We start from the raw sequence: 24,165 nt of genomic DNA, 5'->3' as shown, positions 1-24,165 counted from the left end.
AAGTAGGAAAAAGCTGCAGTGAAATAAATACGATTGATTGATCAAATTGGTGTTTTAAGTCCACTTTATGCACAGTAAGGCTAATCGGGACTGAACCTACAGTTTTAAAGTGAGATCCGAACCACTATGTACCTCCACCGGGTATCGAACCCGGGACCCCTTGATTACAAGGCAACGACGCTACCACGGTGCCATCGGGGAGGCCCTAAATACGATTGAAAATCTCTCAAATTATATTCTATTTACATTGTGTCTGTTGTAGACGTTGTTTGTTAAAGTACCCCAGGCACAACCTAATTTTTTGACAAATTATTATGTCAACTCTTCTGGTAAGGAGTGGATTCTCCTAATTTTATTCATCTATCTTAAGCCATTCTGTGACTGGCAGAAATCAGTATCAGCGTAAAAAAACCTGATATTTGGGGTTTGTACGCTTCTGCTCAAAAAGTGGTGGCGATAAGCGACCTCGTGCCGCGGAAATGGGGTAAGGCGAAGGAGGCCTGTTATATCGTTCGGTTTCGTACCATAGTCATTAAGGAAGGTATTTTTCATAATGTAAAGAGGATACAACATTTCCCTCTATAAAACTTGATATGAAATATTAATGATTGATGACACTGTAATTCAAGAAGTCATTGATCAATCAAGGGATTCCTATTTGTTTGACGGGTGTCAAACACATGTATTTCAACAACACAATATTTTGCAAAATGATTAACGTAACCAGTAAGCAAACATTGTCTGCAGTGATGCAAGAGTCTTTCATTTGAAGCAAATAGAATCCGTGGTGGAGTAAGAGACCCATGTTTCAATGTTTTAGCAAGTAGGCCTACAAAAAATGTATTACACATTTTTACACAATTCATCAAAGTCTAGATAATATGTAACCATTATTATTTAATTAATTCGATTTTTCTTGCATAACACAATACAATGGTGTTGTTGGATTCTCGTTAGATTCCTTTGTGCGTAAAAATCTTGCATACTGGAAACTAGAGGGAAACATTATGAAGCACGATTTATAAATGACTTCCTTAATCAGTTCTGCAGAGAAGCCCGAAGCTGTTGGTATATATTAATCGTGTATTAACATTATGGACCTGTAAATATAAAGTAGATACAGTCCCGATTAGCTTATTTATTTTAAACTTTATCTTGGTATTCTTTGGTAGTCCGAAAGGTTATATCGAAATAGTGTTATTTGATGTTGCTCGAATTTTTATTGTTCGTTGGAGTTTCAAGATAACATCCCTTTCCTGTTACTTATTACTTTTGTAGGAGGGGAGGGGACAAGTGCCTTTCTGTACCTTGCTATATCTGTCAATGCAACACAATATATTAAAAAATTGCCCCCTCTAGGATTGACTTCGCCTCCCCTACAAAGAAATCCTGGCTACGGGCCTGGGTAGTGTGAATATATGAATGAGAAGTCAGCAGGTCATTCCATGTCAAAGCAACCTATACAAAAATAATTATGTGTCGTCATAACTGCACGTGACAAGGCTTGTATTTCTGCCAGAGGTGGTCACACACCATGTTGAACAGGCATAACCAGTTTTTTTTTTGTTTTTTTTTCATAGCATTGACTGAACGTGTGAATGCACACAAAAGTATTTATTCCCCTACCCCCAAAGTCCTATGGGTAGATGTGGTGTTTCTTTTGTTGTGGTTTGTAAGGTGTATGCTAATTATGTGCAATAAATCAATGTTCATGTGTGTTTCCAGCACTTATGTCTGTGTTGCTTTAATTTTGCACACCAGTGTACATTTGAAATAAAAAATCATTGCCCGAAAGTGTTCACGAGAAATTTCCATTACTCACATGAAACCACTTCTTCAAACTGCTGTGAAAAATAAACGAATAGGCTTAAACAAACAATCAAAAATAATTTAAACATAAAAAAGGTCTATTCTTCCGATTTTTATAATAGCAGAACACTAGCGCCACTGTTGGTGGTAGTTCGCAGAACCTTATCCAGCAACCCTCGTATGTAGCTGCCAGCTAGGTGGCAGAACATGTTAAGTTGTCGTCTTTTGATCTCGTCACCAAGTTGATGGGTTCAAATCCCAGCTGGGTGTGGGTGTTGATTTTGTGAGTGTTGTTGGAGATTTATCTCTAAAAAACTAACTACGATTTATCTTTCTTTTATATATATATATCTTTATATTAGCATATAACAGACCTTTGTGTTGCTCATTTTGCTATTCATTTGTTTCTGTATAACAGGGTGGGTACTCACCGGGAATTCCTTGAATTCTGGAAATTATGCGTGAATTCTGCGTAAGTTTTTCTCCGTAGAGGTGAAAAATTGCAACTTGTATTATAAATGCCCTAAGACAAGTTTTTTACAGTTTAGATTTTATTTTTATCGAGGAAGGAAAATAAAGCTGCGTGGAAAATAAAACAGAATTCTCTCAATCCATTTACTTTGTTAGTGTCCTTTGTAGAACAGATGGAAGATTATTGCAAGATCAGATATCTTGACATTCATTTGGTAAATTTCGAGTTTGAAATTCTTATACAGTTAACAACTTTTCGTAGATTAGAATATCCCGTAACATTTGTGACTTGTGTTTGTAGGTGTATTTCGAGTCTGAGTATGTGAAATGGCAAATATAAATTCCGTACCTTAAATATTTTAAATGTATAGGGTTTAATTGAATTGAATTAGAATTTTTGGGTGTATTAGAATCACACAGGCCCTTTATCTTGTTAATAAATTTATGTGTGTGGGTGGTGAGAGGCAGGAAAACGTAAGGAAGATTGAAATAGAGAAAACCTTGAATTTTTGGAAAGTTCACCTTGAAAACCAGGAATTATACTTGAATTTTATCATGGCTCTAGAGTGGTCACCCTATATGACTTTAATTGTTTCTTTTGTGTATATTTAATGCTTTAAGGAACCTGCATTCCCATTGGTTAATTCATTCTGAGCGTGGTGTCTTGTTACCACCATATCTTTTACACACTGCAGTTTTCAGTGGAGAAGCCACTCTGGCAACAGGCGAAAACCGTAGCGTAGCAGACAATTATGGATAACGTGGCTACATTTCAGTGAAGTGCAGTGATATGTAATTGATTATCACAAGAACATTACAGTGCTCAATATCTTTCATTCAAGAACTAGTAGTGTGTTATTGTAACACCAGCTTCCTCCTTCATGTAAACAGTTTCCTTAGGCATGAGTGCAGGACAGTGTAATTACGTATTGTGTGTACATATATATTATAATATAGCATTATAGTTAATAGTAAGTACCTGTATTTTCTTTACACCTTGTCAACAGAAAGCGTAAGTATGGTTAACGGTAAAGAATACCACGGGGCTCTATTCATTTCGGCGTTTTCGTATCTTTGTGTTACTAAGTTGCCTGTCAGGAATCAGATTCGGAATAAATAGTTATATGCATGTAAGTTTTCAGACATGGTTTCAAAGAAAATACAACTTCTAATGAATGAAATGAAGAGTTAGAGTGTCTCAGGATTTACAAAAAAAAAGTTTTGATGACTATAGACACTATTCCACTGCTTATACGTACTTATGAGTATAGTTCCACTCGTATAGCATTCATTTTGAAAAAAAAAAAACATTACTTCATTCTTTCAAAAACTAATACAGTAGTGGTATTGATGCTATTATAAACTCACAAAAGGAAGAGCACCCCTCAAGCAGGTTTGGCTATACTTAAAACAAGCTCAACATGGCCATATGAGCTTTTTGCTCTAGTGTGGAACCCTGCCTAATCCAAGATTTTTGTAAAAATGCCCTCGGGAATTTTTCAGAAAGGAAGAGCTCCCTCTGATTGATTTGCACATACTTACAAAAGTTGCATCAGCCAGATTTTTGTCCATAAATTTGTCAAAAATTGATATATTTTTGGCCACACCAGAAATTAAGCAAAAACCCATACATACACACACATATTTACTTCCGGTTTAAGTTTAATTGGATACCAGGTTCAATTTGCTTATCTAATATTAAAACAATGCAATATGCAGAGCTCCTCTAGAATTGCTCCGTGACACTCTTATTTTTTATATTATATGTTTGCATGTTTCTCCTCTGTGTCAGTGTGTACAATTCCCGAGACGGTAGTATTGATTTTTGCTTTGCATGTTTCTCCTCAGCGCCAGTACTTACAGAAATTCCCGAGTATTGCATCAGCCAGTATTGTGAGAGTGGTTGAGGAGAACAGATGTGTTGATACAGTGCTTCTCATACTTACAGGCCTGTTTGGTTTAAATATTCATATTGAACAATATAAAATCTGATATTTGTTGTAATCCACTCATATTTAGAGTCAAGCTTATATTTGTCCCATGTCCTGCATGTTTGTGCAGGTATTTGTGCTGGGTCAGTGTGAATGAATATTTATTCTTTTTTTCCACTTGTAAGCTATTGGCTTTACAACCTGTCATAATAAGCATAGAGATTAGATTTAAAACCCAGGAAATTTTATATAAATACCAAAGCCAAAAATATTAACACACATACACACATACACACCTACACACATATACACACACACAAAGCACACAGCTGAACCCAACTGATATTTTTTATTCAGTATAAAGTTTTGAATTGAAACCCAGGAAATTGTATATAATAAACAACAGCAAAAATGCCAAATCAAAAATATTGCAATTAGTGCAATAAAAATATATTTAGCTCTAATTGGGCCAGACACCAAAAGATTTGTAACCCAGACAAATACAGAACTCCCACAAAAATTTGCCCCAAATGCAATAGAAAATACAGCATGCAATACTTCACATATACACATAAAAATACTTGCTCTGTACAGTCATCAACACAACCATCTACATCTGGTCTGAAAAGAAGGCACGAAGCACCTCTTAATGCCAGAGCAGCAAAGCAGCCACGCTATGAACCTATCCACAGCAGTTTTAATGCCCAACTTAGGGATTATCGGTTTGTATCAGAGCCAAGATGTGACATTAAGAATTTTTTGAACAGTATAAATTCTGATCTGCAGGCAATTCTTAATGCACAAAATGGCTCTTATAAACTGTCCCTTAAATTGTTTGCACAATATAAGAAACCAAATGGCACAAAATTTACACAGCCCCACATAACAGAAACTGTACCGGTATATTCAAATGCAAATTCGGACAAAATAATAAGCAGTTTGATGGATCAACTGAATATCAAACACTCTGAATTTGCGGCAAAAGAGTCCGGATGGAGCCTATGCGGCTCTCCGCACAAGTTATATGTTAATATTTCTGAATTCAGCCCATTACAAGGATCTACATATCTGCCATTACCTGATAATATTAAAAACAGAAGAGCCGTGGTCAATATTGAAAATACCGACCAGAAATGCTTTTTGTGGTGTATATTAGCTGCTTTGTATCCAGTTTCAAGGAATCCTCAGAGAATAAGTTATTACAAACAACATGAACATGATTTTGACGATGCAATGGAGGGTTTAGAATATCCAATGCTTGTTCAGAATATTGATAAATTTGAAAAAAAGGCCAGGCACATCAATGGCAAACAATTATCTATTAATGTATTTACTTGTTCCACTGGCAATTGCTTGATAGATCCTCTCAGAATCAGTACACTTGATGATGAATCTGCAATTCCGATTGATCTGCTCTTAATTGAAAAGGATGGTACATATCATTACACTTTGATACATAATCTTGAAGCTATAGTCAGAACACAACTAGACAAATCTAATAGAATATTTAAGTTGTGCAGAAGATGTTTAACTGTATTTGATGGTCAAAAAATGGTAAATGGGGTTCGTGAAAAAAATGCAGAAATTGCTAAAAACAAGTTAATTGAGCATCTGAAATACTGTGGCAACCATAAACCTGTTCATATGCTTATGCCCAATCCAAGTGAAAATTGCAAATTCAAAAAGTTTGAAGCCTTGTTGGAACACCCAGCATATATTGTCTGTGATTTTGAATCGAACCTCAAACCTCTTGCATTCTGCAATCCAGATCCTGAAGAATCTGCAATTACACCATACCAGCTACATGAACCTTCCAGTTTTTGTTATATAGTTATACGGGATGGTGTAGCTAGTGAGCCACACTTATACATGGGACCAGATGCCATCAAAATATTTGCACATAGAATAGAAAATGAGTGCCGTGACATAGCATCTAACATCTTATTAAAATCAAAGCCTATGTTGCCTTTAACAGAGAAGCAGATTGAAGATTTCAACAATGCAGAAAAATGCCCGGTATGTGATTCTGAAGTTTCAGATACAAATATCAAGGTGAAACACCATTCTCATACAGATGGTCGATATAAACAGGCCCTGTGTAATAGCTGTAATACTAAGATCAAGAGACCAAGATTTGTCCCCATATTTTGCCATGAAGCATCCAATTATGATTTTCATCATCTGATCAGGTACGAGGGGTTTGACAAGCAGAATTTAAATATTTTAGCTGAAAATGATGAAAAATATATATCTATTAGCAAAATAATTAAAGTTAATGGTGTTCCCATTCACATAAGATTTCTTGATTCTTACAGAATTTTATCTGCTAGCCTGGCTACACTGGCCACTCAATTATCTGATGATCAATTCAAAATCACACGTGCCTTGTTTCCAAATCAGGACCTGAAATTAATTAGGCGGAAGGGTGTATATCCATATGACTATGTTACAGATTTTTCTAAATTTGATGAGTGTTCTCTGCCACCACAAGAAGAGTTTTACAGCAAAATCAGAGGATCTGGAATCACTGATGAAGATTATCACCATGCTCAGTTGATGTGGAACAATTTAAATTGCCAGACATTTGGTGATTATCACATGGCATATTTGAAACTTGATGTCACCCTCTTAGCTGATATATTGCAGGCATTCAGAAAATCTTCTATGCAAAATTATAAACTGGATCCAATATGATGCAAAAACTGCCATATGCAGGGCTTGAGTGGGTCGAAGATTTCAATATTAAAGATCTTCAGGACTTTGATGACAGTGACTATGGCCTCTTCATAGAGGTTGATCTGACAATTCCTGATGATTTGCACAACAAATTTTCTGATCTGCCCCCAATTTCCGAGGTTCAGTGCTCACCTGGCTCTAAACAGAAGAAGCTCATGATGACTCTGGAGCCGAAACAGGGATATGTCACATATTACAAAAACCTCCAGTTCCTGATGAAACATGGTGTTCAAGTGACCAAAGTTAGAAAAGTTTTGAGGTTCAGGCACTCAGAATGGTTGAAACCATACATTGATACAAATACAGAGCTTCGAACATCTGCAAAGAGCCAATTTGATAAGGGCTTGTTTAAATTGATGGTGAATTCAGTGTATGGCAAAACTATTGAAAATGTCAGAAAACATACCGATGTTAAAATAATTACTGACCCCAGCCTGAGCAAAAAATTGGTTGCAAAGCCTAATTTCAATTACAGAAGAATTTATGATGAGCACATGGCTCTTTTCAACATGAAGAAAACAAAGATTAAGTTTGATAAACCTATTTATGTAGGGGCTGGGATATTGGAATCGTCCAAATTACATATGTTAACATTGTATTATGATGTGTTGAAACCTTTATATGGCGATCGTGTAAAATTAATGTACATGGACACGGATAGTTTTATTCTTGATATTCAAACAGAAGATGTTTATCAAGATATGTTACAGCCTGAATTGTTTAAATATTTTGATACCAGTGAACATACAAAAATTCAACACCACCACAACAAAAAGGTGCCTGGCAAGTTAAAAGATGAGACACTTGGTGATGTTATTGTGGAATTTGCTGGGTTAAGTGCCAAGGTGTACAGTTTTAAAACATGTAGTGGTGTTGCTGCCAAAAAGGCCAAGGGCATTGGCAAAGTAACTGTAGACAAAGATCTTGAATTTGAAGATTATGAAAATTGCATCAAATCCCAGAATTTAATCAAAACATCAGAATCCAGAATCCAGAGTATGGATCACTTGCTGACTAGCAATATTGTAAGAAAAGTGGCTCTGGACCCACATGATGATAAGAGATGCATTTTATCATGTGGCATACATACTTTACCTTGGGGGCATTGTGATTTGAAAAATGGGAATCAATGCCCAATTACAGACCATGATTTGAAATAAATAAACATGCCTATGAACTTATTTGGGTTCAAAAAACAGGCTATTATGGAGCTGCCAACACCACAACCCTCTTCTGATATGCTGTCTAAACTGAGTGGCTTGTTAATTATTCATCTGAACAGCATACTTACAGATGTTGATGATGAAACAGGCAAAATATTGTACATATTTAACAATAATTTAAATCATTACCAATTACCTGTAGGTGGGCAATTGCAATTTATTACAACCCCTGAGGGTGATGTCAAGATTTCAATAGGGAGAAATATTTATAGAATTAAGCACTCAAACATGGTTTCTGGCACTGTATATACTGTTTCTGCTGGTGACTGCTTATATATTGAGGTCCCTGGATCCTATGACAAGCTTATACCCTTTTTTATAGAATTAAGAATCAGATACTCTATAATAAATAACCATTAAAACAAAAATGCCTAATGATATATTTGGCCATACAAGACATGAAGATCACAGTGATGAGATTCTGATGCTTGATGTCAGAGTCAAGAAATTAAGAAGTGATTTACAAGCTTTACAAACCACACTCAATGCCAGTCTTCAATTAGAAATTACAAATTTGCAATCACAATGCATGGACCCTCTTCTTAAAATTGATTCCGAACTCAAAGTGTTGCTTCAAAAATATACTGATCTGGCAACATTAGATAATTTTCAAAGTTTGGAAGAAGCTGTAGCAGCTCTTCAAGCCAAATTTAAGACCCAGGCCACCAACTCCGAGCAATTGAAACAGCAATTGGAAGAGCAGATAAATAATGTCCAGACACAGCTCCAAACAATTGTCAAAAGCATAAAATCACAAGAAGATTTTGATCTAGTCATTTCCACTCTAAAAGAACAGATTCAATCACTCCAGATACCTAATCTGGACCCCTTGAACAATGCCATAGCCGAGGTTAAAGAAAAAATTGAGACACTTGAAAATTTTATGAACAATTTGCCATCTTCTGATGCTTTGAGTGCAATAACTCGGAGTGTAGCAAATATTAAGCTGCAACTTGAAACATATGAAGATTTTGGAAAAATTCAAAGTACCATAACCCATCTTGAAGGTACAATAGCAGCAGTGCAAAGTGATTTGGCAAATGTACAAGAATCCCGATTGCCTGGGATTGTAGATACTCTTGTTAGTGTCCAGCACCAAATCACAAAGCTTGAAAACCTCAACACTGAATCTGAACTATCTCATTTTCATCATTTGATCGATGATATTCAAACAAAACTTGAAATTTTACAACAATCCACACCCACTCAGGCAGATATAGTCCTGCTCCAAAATGCTATGCAAAATGTGGCTGATGCTTCTGAATTAAACAATGTAAAATTGGCACTTGAATTTTTGCAAAATACAGTATCAAATCTTCCCACATCACAGGAACTTAAAAATATTAAGAGGGCAGTGAATAGGATATTGAAATCAGAAGATATCAAGAATATCCAGGCAGAGATCAAACATCTCACTCAGACAGTGGCCACTCTACGAACCAATCAACATATTAATGAACTGCATGCCCTGTTTGAGGATATCAGAAGACAGGTCCATGATCTTACTGCTCAAAATTCAAAATTGGCAGTTGTTGAAAATTTGCAACAAATTGTAGCTAATATCAAGCAAGAGCTAGGGACCATGGAATCCAATCGAGCAAATGCTCTGTCTGTTTTTGCCACCCAGCTTCAAGAGATTGTGCAACAATACAAGAAACTTATTGTGGACATAAAAATCAAGCCAGGCCATGATGATGTTGTTAGGACCATCAATGAGCACCTTGAATCTGTAACAAGCAGATTGCTTACAGCAGAAAAGGAAATAACAGGCATAATCGAGAATCCAAAACATACAGTAATTCTTGAATTGTACAGCATCCCTAACAAAGAATATGATTCACCATTTACACCAGGTGGCAAAATATATATGCTGTCCCCTGCACAATTTTATTATCAATTTTTTGTTGGGGGCACACTGAGACCAATCAAGATCAAATATTGGCTTCAACCACAGGCACACCACTACCCTACCTTATCAATAACAAATGCTGAGAACAAAGTGAAAATCACCAGTGTAGAGTTAGAGGATTTTACAGATCCCAATACATTAGAAACAGCCTATGTTGAAGATGATGGATCTCTGGAATTTAATATACAAATAGGAGACAAATTATATTTAGAAAATCCTGCAGTCTCAGCTGCTGAACACCCCATAGTTGCAATATTCTTGTTTACATATTATGTCTAGACAAATTATTGTTGATGAATTACACAGACAGGCCAGACATAATTTTAAGAGACTGCCAGTAGTCACAAAGGGCATAGATGATTTATGGCAGAGCGACTTGATTGAAATAGCAAGTGGGCAGTTGAAAAACTTAGACAAAATCAACAAGGGCTACAAGTATCTACTCACTGTCATAGACACATTTTCAAAATTTGCCTGGGCTGTGCCACTCAAATCCAAGACTGGAAAATGTGTTACAGAAGCCATCAGGACAATCATCAATCAGAGTGGAAGATCCCCGCACTATTTGCAAACAGATAATGGCAAAGAATTTTATAATTCTGTGTTTCAACAATTTATTAAAAGCCAGGCAATAAAACATTATTCGAGTTACAGTGATCTCAAAGCCTCAATTGTAGAGAGATTCAACAGAACCTTAAAAAATCTTATGTATAAACAATTTACCCTCCAAGGTAATTATAAATGGATTAATATTCTTCCAGAACTTCTACATAAATATAACAACTCGGTCCATTCCACAATCAACATGAAACCTTCTGAAGTAACTTCATCTGATGAGCAAAAATTGATCAGGACTGTTTATTATCCTAGATACCAGCCAACAACAAGAAAGGCCAAATACAGGGTGGGTGATCAAGTAAGAATCAGCAAATATAAGCACTTATTCAAAAGAGGCTTTACAAGAAACTGGAGCTCTGAATTATTTACAGTGGTTCAAGTTAAACCTGGGACCCTTAACACATATATAATAAAGGATCACCGAGGAGAAATTCTCAAAGGCAGGTTCTATGAACAAGAGCTCAGCAAAACTAAACAGCCTGACACATATCTCATAGAAAAAAATCATCCGCAGAAAAGGCAACAAGTTACTTGTCAAATGGCTGGGTCATCCGGAAAACAGCTGGATCGATGCAAACAAAATAATAATATGAACACCTGGGATGTTATAAAGAGGCTGCCAGAACCTGAACAACAGAATAAGAGAAATGGCAACTTGCTGCCTGATAATATTAGGTGTCTTATTGTTGGGCCATCTGCTTGTGGTAAAACTACACTAATGGTTGATAATTTTTTATTGGCACCCAACTGGTTAGACTGGAAAAACAGGCACTTGTATGTCTTCTCTAAGAGCTTGGAACAATTAAAATATCAGCAGCTGATGAAGCTATATGATGGATTGGATATTGCCACTTTTGAACCAGATGTTAAGCCACTTCATGAATGTCTCGATAATTCTGTTGTTGTGTTTGATGACATTATACTGGATAATCAAAACAAGGTTAGAAATTTCTTTACACAGGGGCGGCACAAAAACATTGATTGCTTCTACCTGGCACAGACTTTTTCTAAAATACCGAAGCAGCTGATCCGAGACAACAGCAATTTTATATGTGTGTTTCATCAAGATCATACCAACCTCAAACACATACATGATGAATATGTAGGTGGGGACTTGAGCTACAATGATTTTTCCAAGTTTTGCAGCAGGTGCTGGAACCAGGACAGTTATGGGTTTGTCACAATTGATATGATAAGAACACCCTATAGTGGCAAATATAGAAATAAAATCAACAATTTTCTAGACATTGAAACATAAATAAATAACCATGAAAAGGCCAATCATTGATGATCTTAAGTTAAGAGATTATCTTGTAAAAAGATTTAAGGGATGGAAATCAGAGAACCGGGGAATTTATGAAAAACACAAACAAGCAGAACAGCCTGTAATTGATGCTATTAGTGAATTAGGTAAGAATATCAAAACTGTTACAGAGCAAAATCAAAATTTGATCACAGAGCTTGTACCTGTAGCTGCAAGGAACATATTAGATTATCCATTCACCCCACTTTCCAGTATTCATACACCTAGTCCTATTGCTCCTAGAAGAATTGAAGCTACTCAGGATCCTATTGAATTGGGTCTTCTTGCTCAAAAATATTTAACCACACCTAAAGACAATAAAGATGAGGTGTTTGGCTTATATGCTGACACAGAGCTTGATGGTAGCATCATACATAGAATTGGCAATTTCAGAGTAACATTTATGGGAGATGATATAATTGTATATTCAGAATCTCGTCTCGGAGAAAAAGGTGCTTTTGTTAAGTACCCCGGCACACCTGGGTTGTGGGAACTGATCACTAGGAAAAGGCCTGGCAGCTATACAGATCAAGATTATGATTATTACAAAGAAATATTAATAAAATCAGATGCTCTATACCAGAACAATGATCCCACACAAAAAAGGGTCAAGTCGAGCAGTGGGGCAAAATACAATAATTTAATCAAGCCCATATGGTCACAGATCAAGACTGGCAGTGGAATCAAACAATACAACACCCTGCCTAAAGAATTTGTGTGGGTTGATGATGTCAGGAAACTTGTAGATAGGTTATTGGTGATAGCTGGGGAGGAAAATGCTGGGAACCACAATTTTTACAATGAAAAGGTTGGAATTATGGACATGATAAGCACCAAATTATCTAATTTTATAGTGAATGACCCTAAGGGGATTGGATATCTCATAAAAATTATTAATACTCTACCCCCCAAATTTTGGAATATTTCTGAGGGTCCGGGCCTGGTGAATGACATTATAAACAAGCTGCCATTTGAACTACACATTCCAGGCTATCAGTATTGTGGTCCAGGCACAAAATTGGATCATAGATTAAACAGAGGGGATCCTGGTGTAAATCCCCTAGATGCTGCTTGTAGAGACCATGACATAGCATACAACACACATACTGATCTTGACAAGAGACATGTGGCAGACAAGAAATTAGAAGAGGCTGCATTTGGTAGATTTGTAAGCAAAGATGCTTCTTTGAGTGAAAAAATAGCAGCATTGGGAACCACCATAGCTATGAGCACCAAACAAAAACTGGGGTGGGGGTTGTGAATATGTATATAATAAACCTAGGATGAAGGCCAAGGGTGTTATGTATCAAATACCTTATGCAGGTCTCAAATCTCTTGGGCCTATTGATAGCCTCTTGACCAAAAAACAGCGCAAGAAAAAAAGCTCTTGTCTTGCAAAGGGACATGGTATGAAATTGTTGCTTAGTACCCCCCAATTAAAAAAATTACAACAATCAAGAAAAAAATCACATGTGGGGGGTTTCATATTTACTATCCCGGCCATCTTAGCAGCTTTGGGGGCTGTGGGGAGCTTGGCTGGGGGATCAGCTGCCATAGCAAAAACAGTAATAGATGCCAAGAAAAATAGGGCAGAATTAGATGAGCAGAGGCGCCATAACCTGGCCATGGAGAAACAAGGCAAAGGTGTTAAGAGAGCCATGAGTAAGTTTAAAAAAAACAAGAGCCGCTTACAAACCAAGATATTGAAGCTTTAATCAAGCCACTGGGCATCAAACATTTTAGGGGTGTGTACATGTCTGATTCTTTACCGGAACAACCACTCAACAAAGAGTGTGGCATTGTTAATTTGGATGAGTACAAAAATCAGGGCACTCACTGGATCTGTTATCTTAAATATTTAAAAAATGAGGCATTTGTGTTTGATTCATTTGGAGGTGTTCCACCTGAAAATTTAATAAAATATTTAAAATCACCTAATCTTTATTACAATAATGCCCGTGTTCAAAATTTCAAAGATGTTAATTGCGGACATTTGTGTTTATCTGTTCTTAGATATATGTCTCAAATAAATAAACCATCAATTGAAAATTTTCAAAAGGCCTTGTGGTATTTAAAACATCATGGGGGTATTCCATCTCACGAGCCAAAATTCAATATTGAAACTCAAATTGCATGATGACATAGTGTATCCCAAAACAATAGCTCTCAGAGCATTTTACGGCATGTACTTGATACCTAATATTACACACCACAACAATACAATTGCAGTAGGGGATCAAAAAATTGTCATCACTCCAGGGCAATATAATCTGTCCACTCTAAATGCTCAATTACCCAGAGGTGTAGTGTTAAGTCAAAATTCTGTCACTCACAGAGTAGAGATTGTGTCTGCTACAGAAACAGTAGATCTGGGTACTATAGGAGAGCTGTTAGGCTTTGAGAACAACACAAAACTTGAACCAGCCATCAAACACACTGCTATTAATATACCTAAATTCTTAGCCATAGAGACTCTGAATATTCACTGTAATGTGGCTGAGGGTATGATCACCAAATCAAATGGCATAGGCACTCACAAACAAACCGGCATCATTGCAACATTCAAACCTAATTCCGAATTCATGGAGCCAATCATCTACAATCCATCCCCAACATTATATTTTCCTGTGTGCCATAATAGAATAGATAACATTGAATTGATGGTCACTAATGAAAAAGAAGAATTAGTTGATTTTGCTGGAGCCACAACAACTGCTATCATAGAGATTAACATTTAAATAAAAATACATACAATGGAAAATATTGAGAGTTATGAGCTACAATCATTCCCCCCAAACAGGAGGACATTTGCAAATTTAAATCAACCCAACACAGAGATTGAGGTTGATCTTGATGTAGGGGATGGCTTTATACACCCTCACAGAGCAGATCTATACATCAAATTTGATGTTGTAAAGCTCGATGGAACAGATTATCCGGCAAATTCAAATATAAGATTGGTGGACAATTTTGTGCCGCATCTGTTCTCTGAAATTGAGATCAGAAAGCATGGTGTTGTTATAAACAGAGTGGATTATCCCGGCATTACCTCCACAGCTTTGGCCACACTAAAATTATCCAAAACCGAGGCTTCTTACTACAAAATAGGTGGATTTGAGGCTGGTGATAAAATTATATCTAAGAGCCACACAGTGCTGTTCCCCATGCGCCTGTTGCCTGGATTCTTCTCAGATTACAAAGATATTATGTGGAAGGGTGGGTTAAGAATTACATTTAGAAGAGCTGCAAATGATAACAATGCTTTGATGAGGTACAGCACATTAAACCCTACAGGAGAAGCTTTGCCCAATACCCTACCTGATGAAGGCAAATGCATTATTCAGACTATGGAGTTAAGAATCCCTGTTGTTGAATATGAGGCCAGTTATGCTCTTAAACACAAAGCTGATATAGTAAAAAATCCACAGATTCCTCTGCAATTTTACACATATCAATGCGTACAGAAGCCCGCATCTGGCACATATTATGAGTTTGATGCTACAAATTCATTCTCCAGTATACAATACGACATGCCTGATTTTGTGGTGGTATTGTTTCAGACTGGAAGACACAACAATCAGGAAAAAAATTCAAGTAGATTTGATAACTGCAACATCAAGAACATATATCTTAAAAATGGCAGAAATGAGGTCTTTCCTAGAGAAAATTACAATTTAGACATGTCCAAGGATGATTTCCTCAAATTATATGAGGCATTTTCATCCTTCAAAAGGGTCACTACTGGCAATACTGACATGTATTACACACCAGATGAATTCAAGACACAGAGACCCATGTTTGTAATCAACACTTCAAAAAGAAAACAAGTTGTGGTGAATGACAGGACAAACATTAAAATTATCTGTGAATTCCATGAGGCATTACCTGATGACACCATATGTAGTGTTATTCTCATAGGTGAAAAATCATATGTTTATGATGTAAGAAATGAGAGGGTCACAGAGCAATTCTAGAGATCCGATTCAAACATAAAAGCCCCTTGATTATAAAACAATTTTGCCGTCAGGAAATATATTACTTACCCAAATTTTATAGCACCTCTGCTCGTGGCAGAAAAGCTTTTATACCTACCCAAAACACAACACATCTGCCAAAAGCTGAAATACAGAAATATTGCAATGATTATTCTGTAAGTTAAAGACTTGAGCCTATATTATTGCAACAAGACCAAACCTGCAATTCGGTTTGCATGACAAATATCCATGAAGCCAATACTAGGAATTTCCTCAATATGATGAATGGTCCCTGAAAAGGGGCACAGTACAGATAAGAATTTCTCTTTGAGTTCTATGACAAATGACATGTAATTTCCCTCGGAAAAAGCACAGTGCAGCTTATGCCAACAGATATAACCTCCCAGGCATACAGAAAGAAGGCAATTACTCTTTGATGATGAATAATATGTTATTTCTCTCTGAAAAGACACAATATAGATTATATCTGCTGGCATGCAATAATTTATTGTTGGCCGAAACATGGGACTGATCAAAAGATTGGAAAGAACATGGAAACAACTCTCCCATTGTATTGATCAGGCAATTTTGCCCGTATTGCTGAGCTGATATTTTACCCAGATAACAGCAATAACAAAACTCTGGTGATTCTTAATAGAGAATAATTTTGCTCTGTTGTACAACATTTTTTACTAGGTTTAAGATCTGGGGGCTATCAACAAAACAAAATTATTCTCAAAATCTCACATATGGAATGCCACATATATTTCAATCTCTCAGGACTCAAACCCAAAAGCCTCCTGATTACAAGACAACAATATTAACATTTTGCATGAGGACTCAAACACGAACCTTTTGATTACAAGGCAATAAAAACCATGCACCACACTCCACTGGGTCTCAGAACCCAATAAATATCAATTCAAGATTCCTGGGATTTTGACAGAAAAACATACTATAAACAATAAGATGATAAGAGAACTTGCCATAGTTTTAAGTATAGACAAATCAATCTGAGGGAGCTCTTCCTTTCTGAAAAATTCCCGAGGGCATTTTTACAAAAATCTTGGATTAGGCAGGGTTCCACACTAGAGCAAAAAGCTCATATGGCCATGTTGAGCTTGTTTTAAGTATAGCCAAACCTGCTTGAGGGGTGCTCTTCCTTTTGTGAGTTTATAATAGCATCAATACCACTACTTAATACGATTTTCGAAAATAGGAAAAATATTGGGGAGATGATCCCCCCTCCCATCAATTGAGGGGGACGTGTCCCCCACCTACTGACGGCCATGCTGAAAGGCACCCACTAAAATAAAGGAATTATTTCTCCTTAATTATCTTGGTCATTGTTTTTCTTACAGGAAGGTGGTCCAAATCCTTTCAGTGGATTCACAGGCCTGGTGCAAAATAGCAAGCCAACCATGGGTACCCCAGATTTCAGCTTTCTGAGCAGACCACCACAAAGTGGGGACAGTGACAGCAATGAAACGAAAGGAACACTTCCAAGCTTCAGTTTTCTCAACCAGAGTAATGGTGAGAAGGACAAGGCTCAGAGTTCGCAAGGTCTAAATTTTAATTTCCCAAGCAAGGACAGTGCCGCAAAGTCGACGTCGCCACTTTTCCCTTTTCTGGGCAGTGCAATGTTACCGACAAGTCAAACTAACAGTTCCTCGGCATTTAAAGGCTTCAGTTTTGCAAAGAACGTGACATCGGCTAATGAAACTCAGACGCCAGGAACACAATCTTCGATCTTCAAGACGAATGGTGCTGGGGTGCACAGTGCTAAGGCAGGTGATAATGATGAAGATGCACAATATCTCGCCCAGCTGAAGAGCTTGAACGAAAGTGTTTCGTCTTGGATTAAGATGTACGTCGACAGTGACCCGTACTGCCTTCTCACTCCTGTCTTTAGAGACTTCGAGAATCATCTGGCTGAGATTGAATCGAAGAAGAGCAGTTCGGTAAAACGTGACAGTGACGATACTGCTGGATCTCCAGCTAAGAAGGCAAAAGTTACTTCTCCAGCCAAATCGAACGAAGAGCCTACGAGTACGACGCCAACTTTGAATTTCTGTTCCGGCAATTCAAGTTCGAAGTCACTTTTTGGCAATAAAGACAAGATCGGAAAAGATGCCACCTCTTCTGCTACTTCGGGAAGTGGTGATGCAAAATCAAGCATACAATATTTAGTGGACTACCGAAGCAGAGTGCAACAAGTACTGAAGCTGGAAGTCAAAACAGTGTAAATAGTGATAAGGACCCAAAACAAGGTTTCAGTTTTGGCCTGGCACAACTTCCAAAAACTGGAAATTTTACTTTTGGAGGGAGGTAAGTGGAAGATTCGTATTTGCAAGTTATTTTTTAATTTAGTTTTGTTACTGTGTCACTATATCAATTTCATCAAGTCATTCTTAGTTCTGCCAGACATCCTATGTTTTGAGTGTCACATAATTTGCATTAAAAAAATTGTCTCTCAGCTCAAGAAAGATAAAATCACAGGAAAATAATTTAATTTCTGGGGGATTTATTACCATACCGCTTGGCAACATTAATTAAGTAAAATGTTAAATACCAAATAACCGGTGGTGCAACAGCCCTTACTGGCCAAGGCCTACGTACCGACACCTTGGTGGGCTGAAGCCCCCCCCGAAATCGTACAAATATCCAATTTAAATAGTGTGTAGTGCTAATCACATTGACTTCATTAGCAGGATTAAACATCGTATATACTGATAAATTATTTTCAGGACTTTCTACCCCCACACTTTTTCAACTTTAGATGACAGCTCACTACCCTCCCCTGAAAAAAAAAATGGCTGCGGGCCTACACTCCATGTATTTCCCAGACACCAGATGATCGCCGAGAATTCGTGGTGCAAAATCTTCACATTGCTCTAACATAGGGATGACTCACTGGTTTTTCTGGCAAAAATGATTTATTTAAATTGCAAGTAAAGCATCACATGCGAAGATAAACAGAAAGGTCTGGTTTGATCTGGTTTTGAATTTGGAATTTGAATATATGTTAATGATAACATAATTAAGCTTTGTTTCCATGTTTGAAAAAACATTAAAACCGCTCTGACCAAAGCAGTATTTATTTATGTAAGAGACACATTGTACATGACGTTTCCACCCTATATCAGGGTCTTCTTCAGACTAAGAACCAAATAAACATCGAATTTCTTCAGGAATCGTGCAGTACATTATAGTCTGTGACCCAGTTCTTACGTGTGCAAGGTGAAAGCTTCGTTTCGGAGCAATGATCATTGAGCTCTTAGATACAGTACTTGGCACACCCTAGAAACGTCACTTTCCATGTATCAGTGAATACTGATAGGATATGGAGTAAGCCACGATACACACTTGCATGATTTTGACACAGCAAGTTTGCTGCAAACCTGCCTTTACATCAGGCTTTATACAGCCTCTTATGGGCCGATGCACATGAGTGGGTAGCTCACTCTCCATAAGAGCATGTGTAAAGCCAAATGCAGCTTCCTGCTTGTGGTGTCTCATCCCTTGTAAATTGTACAATCATTTAGCCATCATATCGACCCAGTAAATAATAATTATTTGTCTAGTCCTACATATTGTTATTACTGAAAGTGAGAACTTGTCATGAGATAAATTGTTCATCTTTAATTTAAGCACTGGCAGTACACCTTTCACCTTCAGCAATGTAACCAAACCACAGACTGGCGAGGATAAGGACGAGGACCAGCCACCAGTCGTAGACTTCACTCGTGTAACGGAAGATGATGCTGTGTTTTCTAAAAACTTTGAACCTTATTAATAGTTTGCCTTATTTTTCTGTGCCCAACAATATCCATAATATTACACATGAACACAAACTACATATTACCTTATAATTTGACACACACAGGAGATGTACTAGATAGAAATATAACAAAAAATGCAGGTAGACTAGGACTCGAACCTTACTGAACCGACTGAACTACCAAGCAAGTCTTGTTCGGACAGAGCAATGGCGCAGTATGGTAGAGACCAGGGCCTACATATTTCTGTGTATAATACGAGGGTAAATCAAAAAGTAAAGGGAATTTTCACATAATATCTTTATTTCCACACAAGAAGAACTACTACACATATCACTTTTCCACTTATATACCCCCTGCACGGCAATGCACTTTTGGTATCGTGCATTTAGCTTCTGTATACCGTCCGCAAAGAGGTTCTTTGGTTGCGCACGAAGCCATGTCTGCACCGCCTGCTGAACCTCGTCATCTGTCCTGAACTGACGACCATGCAGCAGTCTACCCACTCATACACCTTTTGTTGAGTCATGGTGCTTGCTCCATACTGTGCTAACAGCGGACGGTGGGTGTCTGCCGGTTTGACTCCCTCCGACCAAACAAAGCGCACTACGGCACGCTGTTCCTCGATGGTGTATTCGTGGAGTGGTGCATCCATACATTTGATCTTTTTGCTCCACGACACTCGACTGAATGGGGCAGTGATGGATATTACTACTTCCATGTCACTCCAAGTATACACGTGGTGACGTCAGACACACCCAGTCTTCGTTTATTCGTGCGAAAACACAAAATTGCCTTTAGTTTTTTATTTACCCTCATATAAACTGTATTGACCTGAAAATAAGCTGCATCCTTAAAGTTTAAGAGGGGAAAAGGAAGAAGACAATAATCAGGAGATTGAGGGAAGAAAAATTGCTGGTAGTACTTTTATTCTATATATTTAGAATCTAGAAAACAATATATACCATAGAATTTTCCTTCAACACATTTCTTTTCTTGTTAGGCACGGTATCAATGTATGTTCTTGTTAAAAGGTTCGCATAACTACTTTTTATAGTGCTTTTTTATTTGTTCTTCATGCAACGTTTAATCCTGGTGCCCCAGAATTTTCTGAAGCCAAGATAACCACACACAAATAAATTATTAGGTAGACTAGTCATGTAAAGTTGTGTGTGTGTGTCGTTTATCTTGGCTTGAGAAAGTTCTAGGAAACCAGGATGAAACATCGATATCATTGCATGAAAAATAAAATAAAAACCCCTTAAAATGACTGCATATTATTTTGCATGGTATCAGTCATAATTAACTTCAGTAGTAACAAGTACGTAAACATTTTCGTTAACATGAGTATATCAGCTCATAGTTGTTTCCTTTACAGATGCTAGCTGTGTGTGTGTACACACACACACACACACACACACACACACACGCACGCACGCGCGCGCGGTGTCATTTTAATGGCGCCCATGGACCACAGATTCGTATAGAGGACATCAAAACAAACAACTTTTCCCAGTAACATTTTTCTCGTTGGTGCGTCGATTCGACGCTACAGCCGTTCAAAAAAAGACCGTTTTGCCGCCTGGATGCTGGCAACCCAACACAACATTTGATCGTACCTGTGACGTCATATCCTGCGGCTAAACAGTGCACGGCAGGGTTGCAAGGAACACACAAATTTTGTGAAAAATGACAAACTTCCAGCCACATTATTAGCTGTAAAACGAAGGAAGAAACGCGTCCAGCAGACCGGATATCATAGCTTACCAGCCAGAAGATCAGCATTCATCTCAGGGGAAGGGGGGAAGTGAACCAACGATATGAGAAATGGTAAAAAACGTATTCAAAATGAAATGTAAATGTCGGATTTTGTCTCAGCCTACATCTAAAATATCAACAACAATAAATTTTATTGGACTTACAGGTTTTTTATCAGGAGAATTAAGATTTTCATGGTGGTATCGTTTGGATTCTGTGTGAATAGCGTGTTGAATTGTTTGTTTTTCTAGTTTGAGATCTAATTAATTGAAGTTTGATTTGAGAATAATAGTTCTAGAGTTACAAGATTAAATCTCTCTATACATTTTACATTTGATATGTGAAAGAGAAAAGCGAAATAAAAACGCTTGTGATTTCCCAAGATGGCTCAGGATGTGAAGATTAATGAGGAAAATTTAATGCAAGCAATCCAGAGTGATATGAATGTGATTGTACCTGAACAGTTAGCGGAAATGGAAGTTAGTGATAAGACTTCTTTCAAAAGAGGTCGATCTAATGAAGAATGCACGGAACCTGAAGTGGAGAAAAACCCCAAAAATCCGAAAGTAAGTGCAAGTACAAAGGTTGGTGTTGCTAAATATAAAAATGAGGCATATGATATGTCTTTATATTATGAGGGACATCAAGGCCCATATATCGTGTTGGTGGACAGTACATTACCTGGATCACAGAGCCTGAATACGGTAAAATTAGGTTATAATTTGTGTAAGGAGAAGGTTGATGTTGAATTCGTTAAACAAACTGGTTTGAAGCAGGCAAAATTGTCATTTCGCACAACATATGATGCAAATAAATTTGCTAAAAATGAATTCATCAAGGAAAAATACCATTTAGAAGCCAGAATTCCTAAAGGTCTATTAGTGAGAGAAGGATTAATATATGGTGTACCTACCGACATCCCAGTAGACGAGATAATCGAAGACATTAGAGCTGAAGTTCCAATAATAGATGTAATAAGGATGAAGAAAACTTTTTTCAATGAGGATGGGGAAGTAAGACAAGAACCTACTAAACTGATTAGTGTAACATTCCAATCTCAACAGTTACCAAAAGAAGTGAAGTTGTGGAGACAAATATTTGAAGTGAAGCCAAAAGTAAGATCTGTGATTTTATGCAAGAAATGTTTCCGTTTCTCACACTCACAAACACAGTGTAAATCCTCTCCCGTGTGTTATAGATGCGGTCAAGCGGAACATGGAATCTGCAATGCCAGTCCCAAATGTATTAATTGCAAAGGAAACCACTTATCTACCGATAAGTCTTGTGTAAGATGGGAGCAAGAGAGAGAAATACAAAGGCTGATTGCTTATAACAACATCTCCTATCAAGATGCAAAGAAACAAGTACTTTTTGGAATTGATCCACGAAATGAACGGCGAACATATGCGACCTCTGCTAAAGACTTTCCTAAATTGCTGGAGATAAGAAAGGAATCAATAAACAAGGAAACCCCTTGCACATCAGAAAATTATACTACAAACAGATTTAATTCTGTTACAGATTGGGATAATAGAAGAAATGACACATATCTAAGTAACCTCTGTTGGAAGAAAGTGCCACCAGAATCTGACCGGTCTTATGAAAGTTTTAAAAAACAACACGGGGAAAATTTTAGACTGCATTCTGCTTCACAATTGAGGAAAACAATTAAACCTGTTTTGATAAAGGACAAAAATAAACACAAGGATCCACAAATTGCGTCAACATCATCAGCAGTGGGTAATTCAAGTGAACCTGTGAGCACGACGTGTTCCTCTAAGGAACAGGAGAGAAAATCAGATTCGATTGGACGCAGGACAACAGCAGAGAGTCCTTCTCAGAAAGAATCGCTAGTAAATCTGCTACATCTAATAGCTGAACTTACCACAACAATTTCAGTGAGTGATGATTTATTATATATTAGGAAAATAATATTAAAATGTAACGAAATTTCTGTACAAATTTTAAAACTAATTCAAGACTTACAAGATTTCGGGGACACCCCCTAATTTAAAACAACAATGTGTTGCCAGCGAAGAAAAATCTTGCCATTAATAATACAATGGAATTTAAGATCCTTTTCTGCGAGGAAACTTCAATTAATTAAATTAATAGATGAGTGTCACCCGTTAATTATTTGTGTTAGTGAGGTATGGGGTTTAAAATCAGAAAATATTCATATTGCTCACTATCATACTATATTAAATGATTATAATGTGGGAAATAAGGGTGTGGGAATTTTTGTTCATGAAAGTGTACCATTTCAACAAATTCAGTTTAATTCAATACATGATTTATTTTCCAAATATAATGTAGAAGTGGTCGGTATAAAAATGCAGTTAAACAACTTACTTTATAATATTATTAGTTTGTATATTCCATCTCATTATACTTCTCAACAAATACAGAGCTCTCATCTAAATTCTCTTTTGTCTGGCTTTCAACATCCCTTTATCATAACAGGAGATTTTAATTGTCATAATACATTGTGGGGTGATCATAGAATTGATACTTTGGGAAAGACAGTTGAAGATTGGATGGATTATAATAACTTGACAGTTATAAATGATGGATCTCCAACACATGTACCACCAAATGGAAACAATATGTCCTCAATTGATCTAACTTTAATATCTGATAATCAGTGTTTTGAA

The 24,165-nt window shown here is 37.0% G+C and overlaps 1 protein-coding gene across 1 annotated transcript in view; it reads left to right on the top strand.

Annotated features, from left to right (window-relative positions):
• LOC146002166 (uncharacterized) overlaps positions 1-19,770 on the top strand; it is a 38,160-nt gene extending 18,390 nt beyond the window's left edge. Inside the window, exons 2-3 of the mRNA XM_083139883.1 lie at positions 17,336-18,216; positions 19,626-19,770. Of these exons, the coding sequence (XP_082996009.1) occupies positions 17,336-18,216; positions 19,626-19,770 (1,026 nt within the window). The remainder of the gene's footprint in view (positions 1-17,335; positions 18,217-19,625) is intronic.
• The last annotated feature ends 4,395 nt before the right edge of the window (positions 19,771-24,165 follow it).

The sequence above is a fragment of the Lepisma saccharinum genome, chromosome 18 (genome assembly GCF_977018435.1).
Source record: "Lepisma saccharinum chromosome 18, izLepSacc3.1, whole genome shotgun sequence".
NCBI classification, from domain to species: domain Eukaryota; kingdom Metazoa; phylum Arthropoda; class Insecta; order Zygentoma; family Lepismatidae; genus Lepisma; species Lepisma saccharinum.
This window is presented reverse-complemented; position numbering and strand designations above follow the sequence as displayed.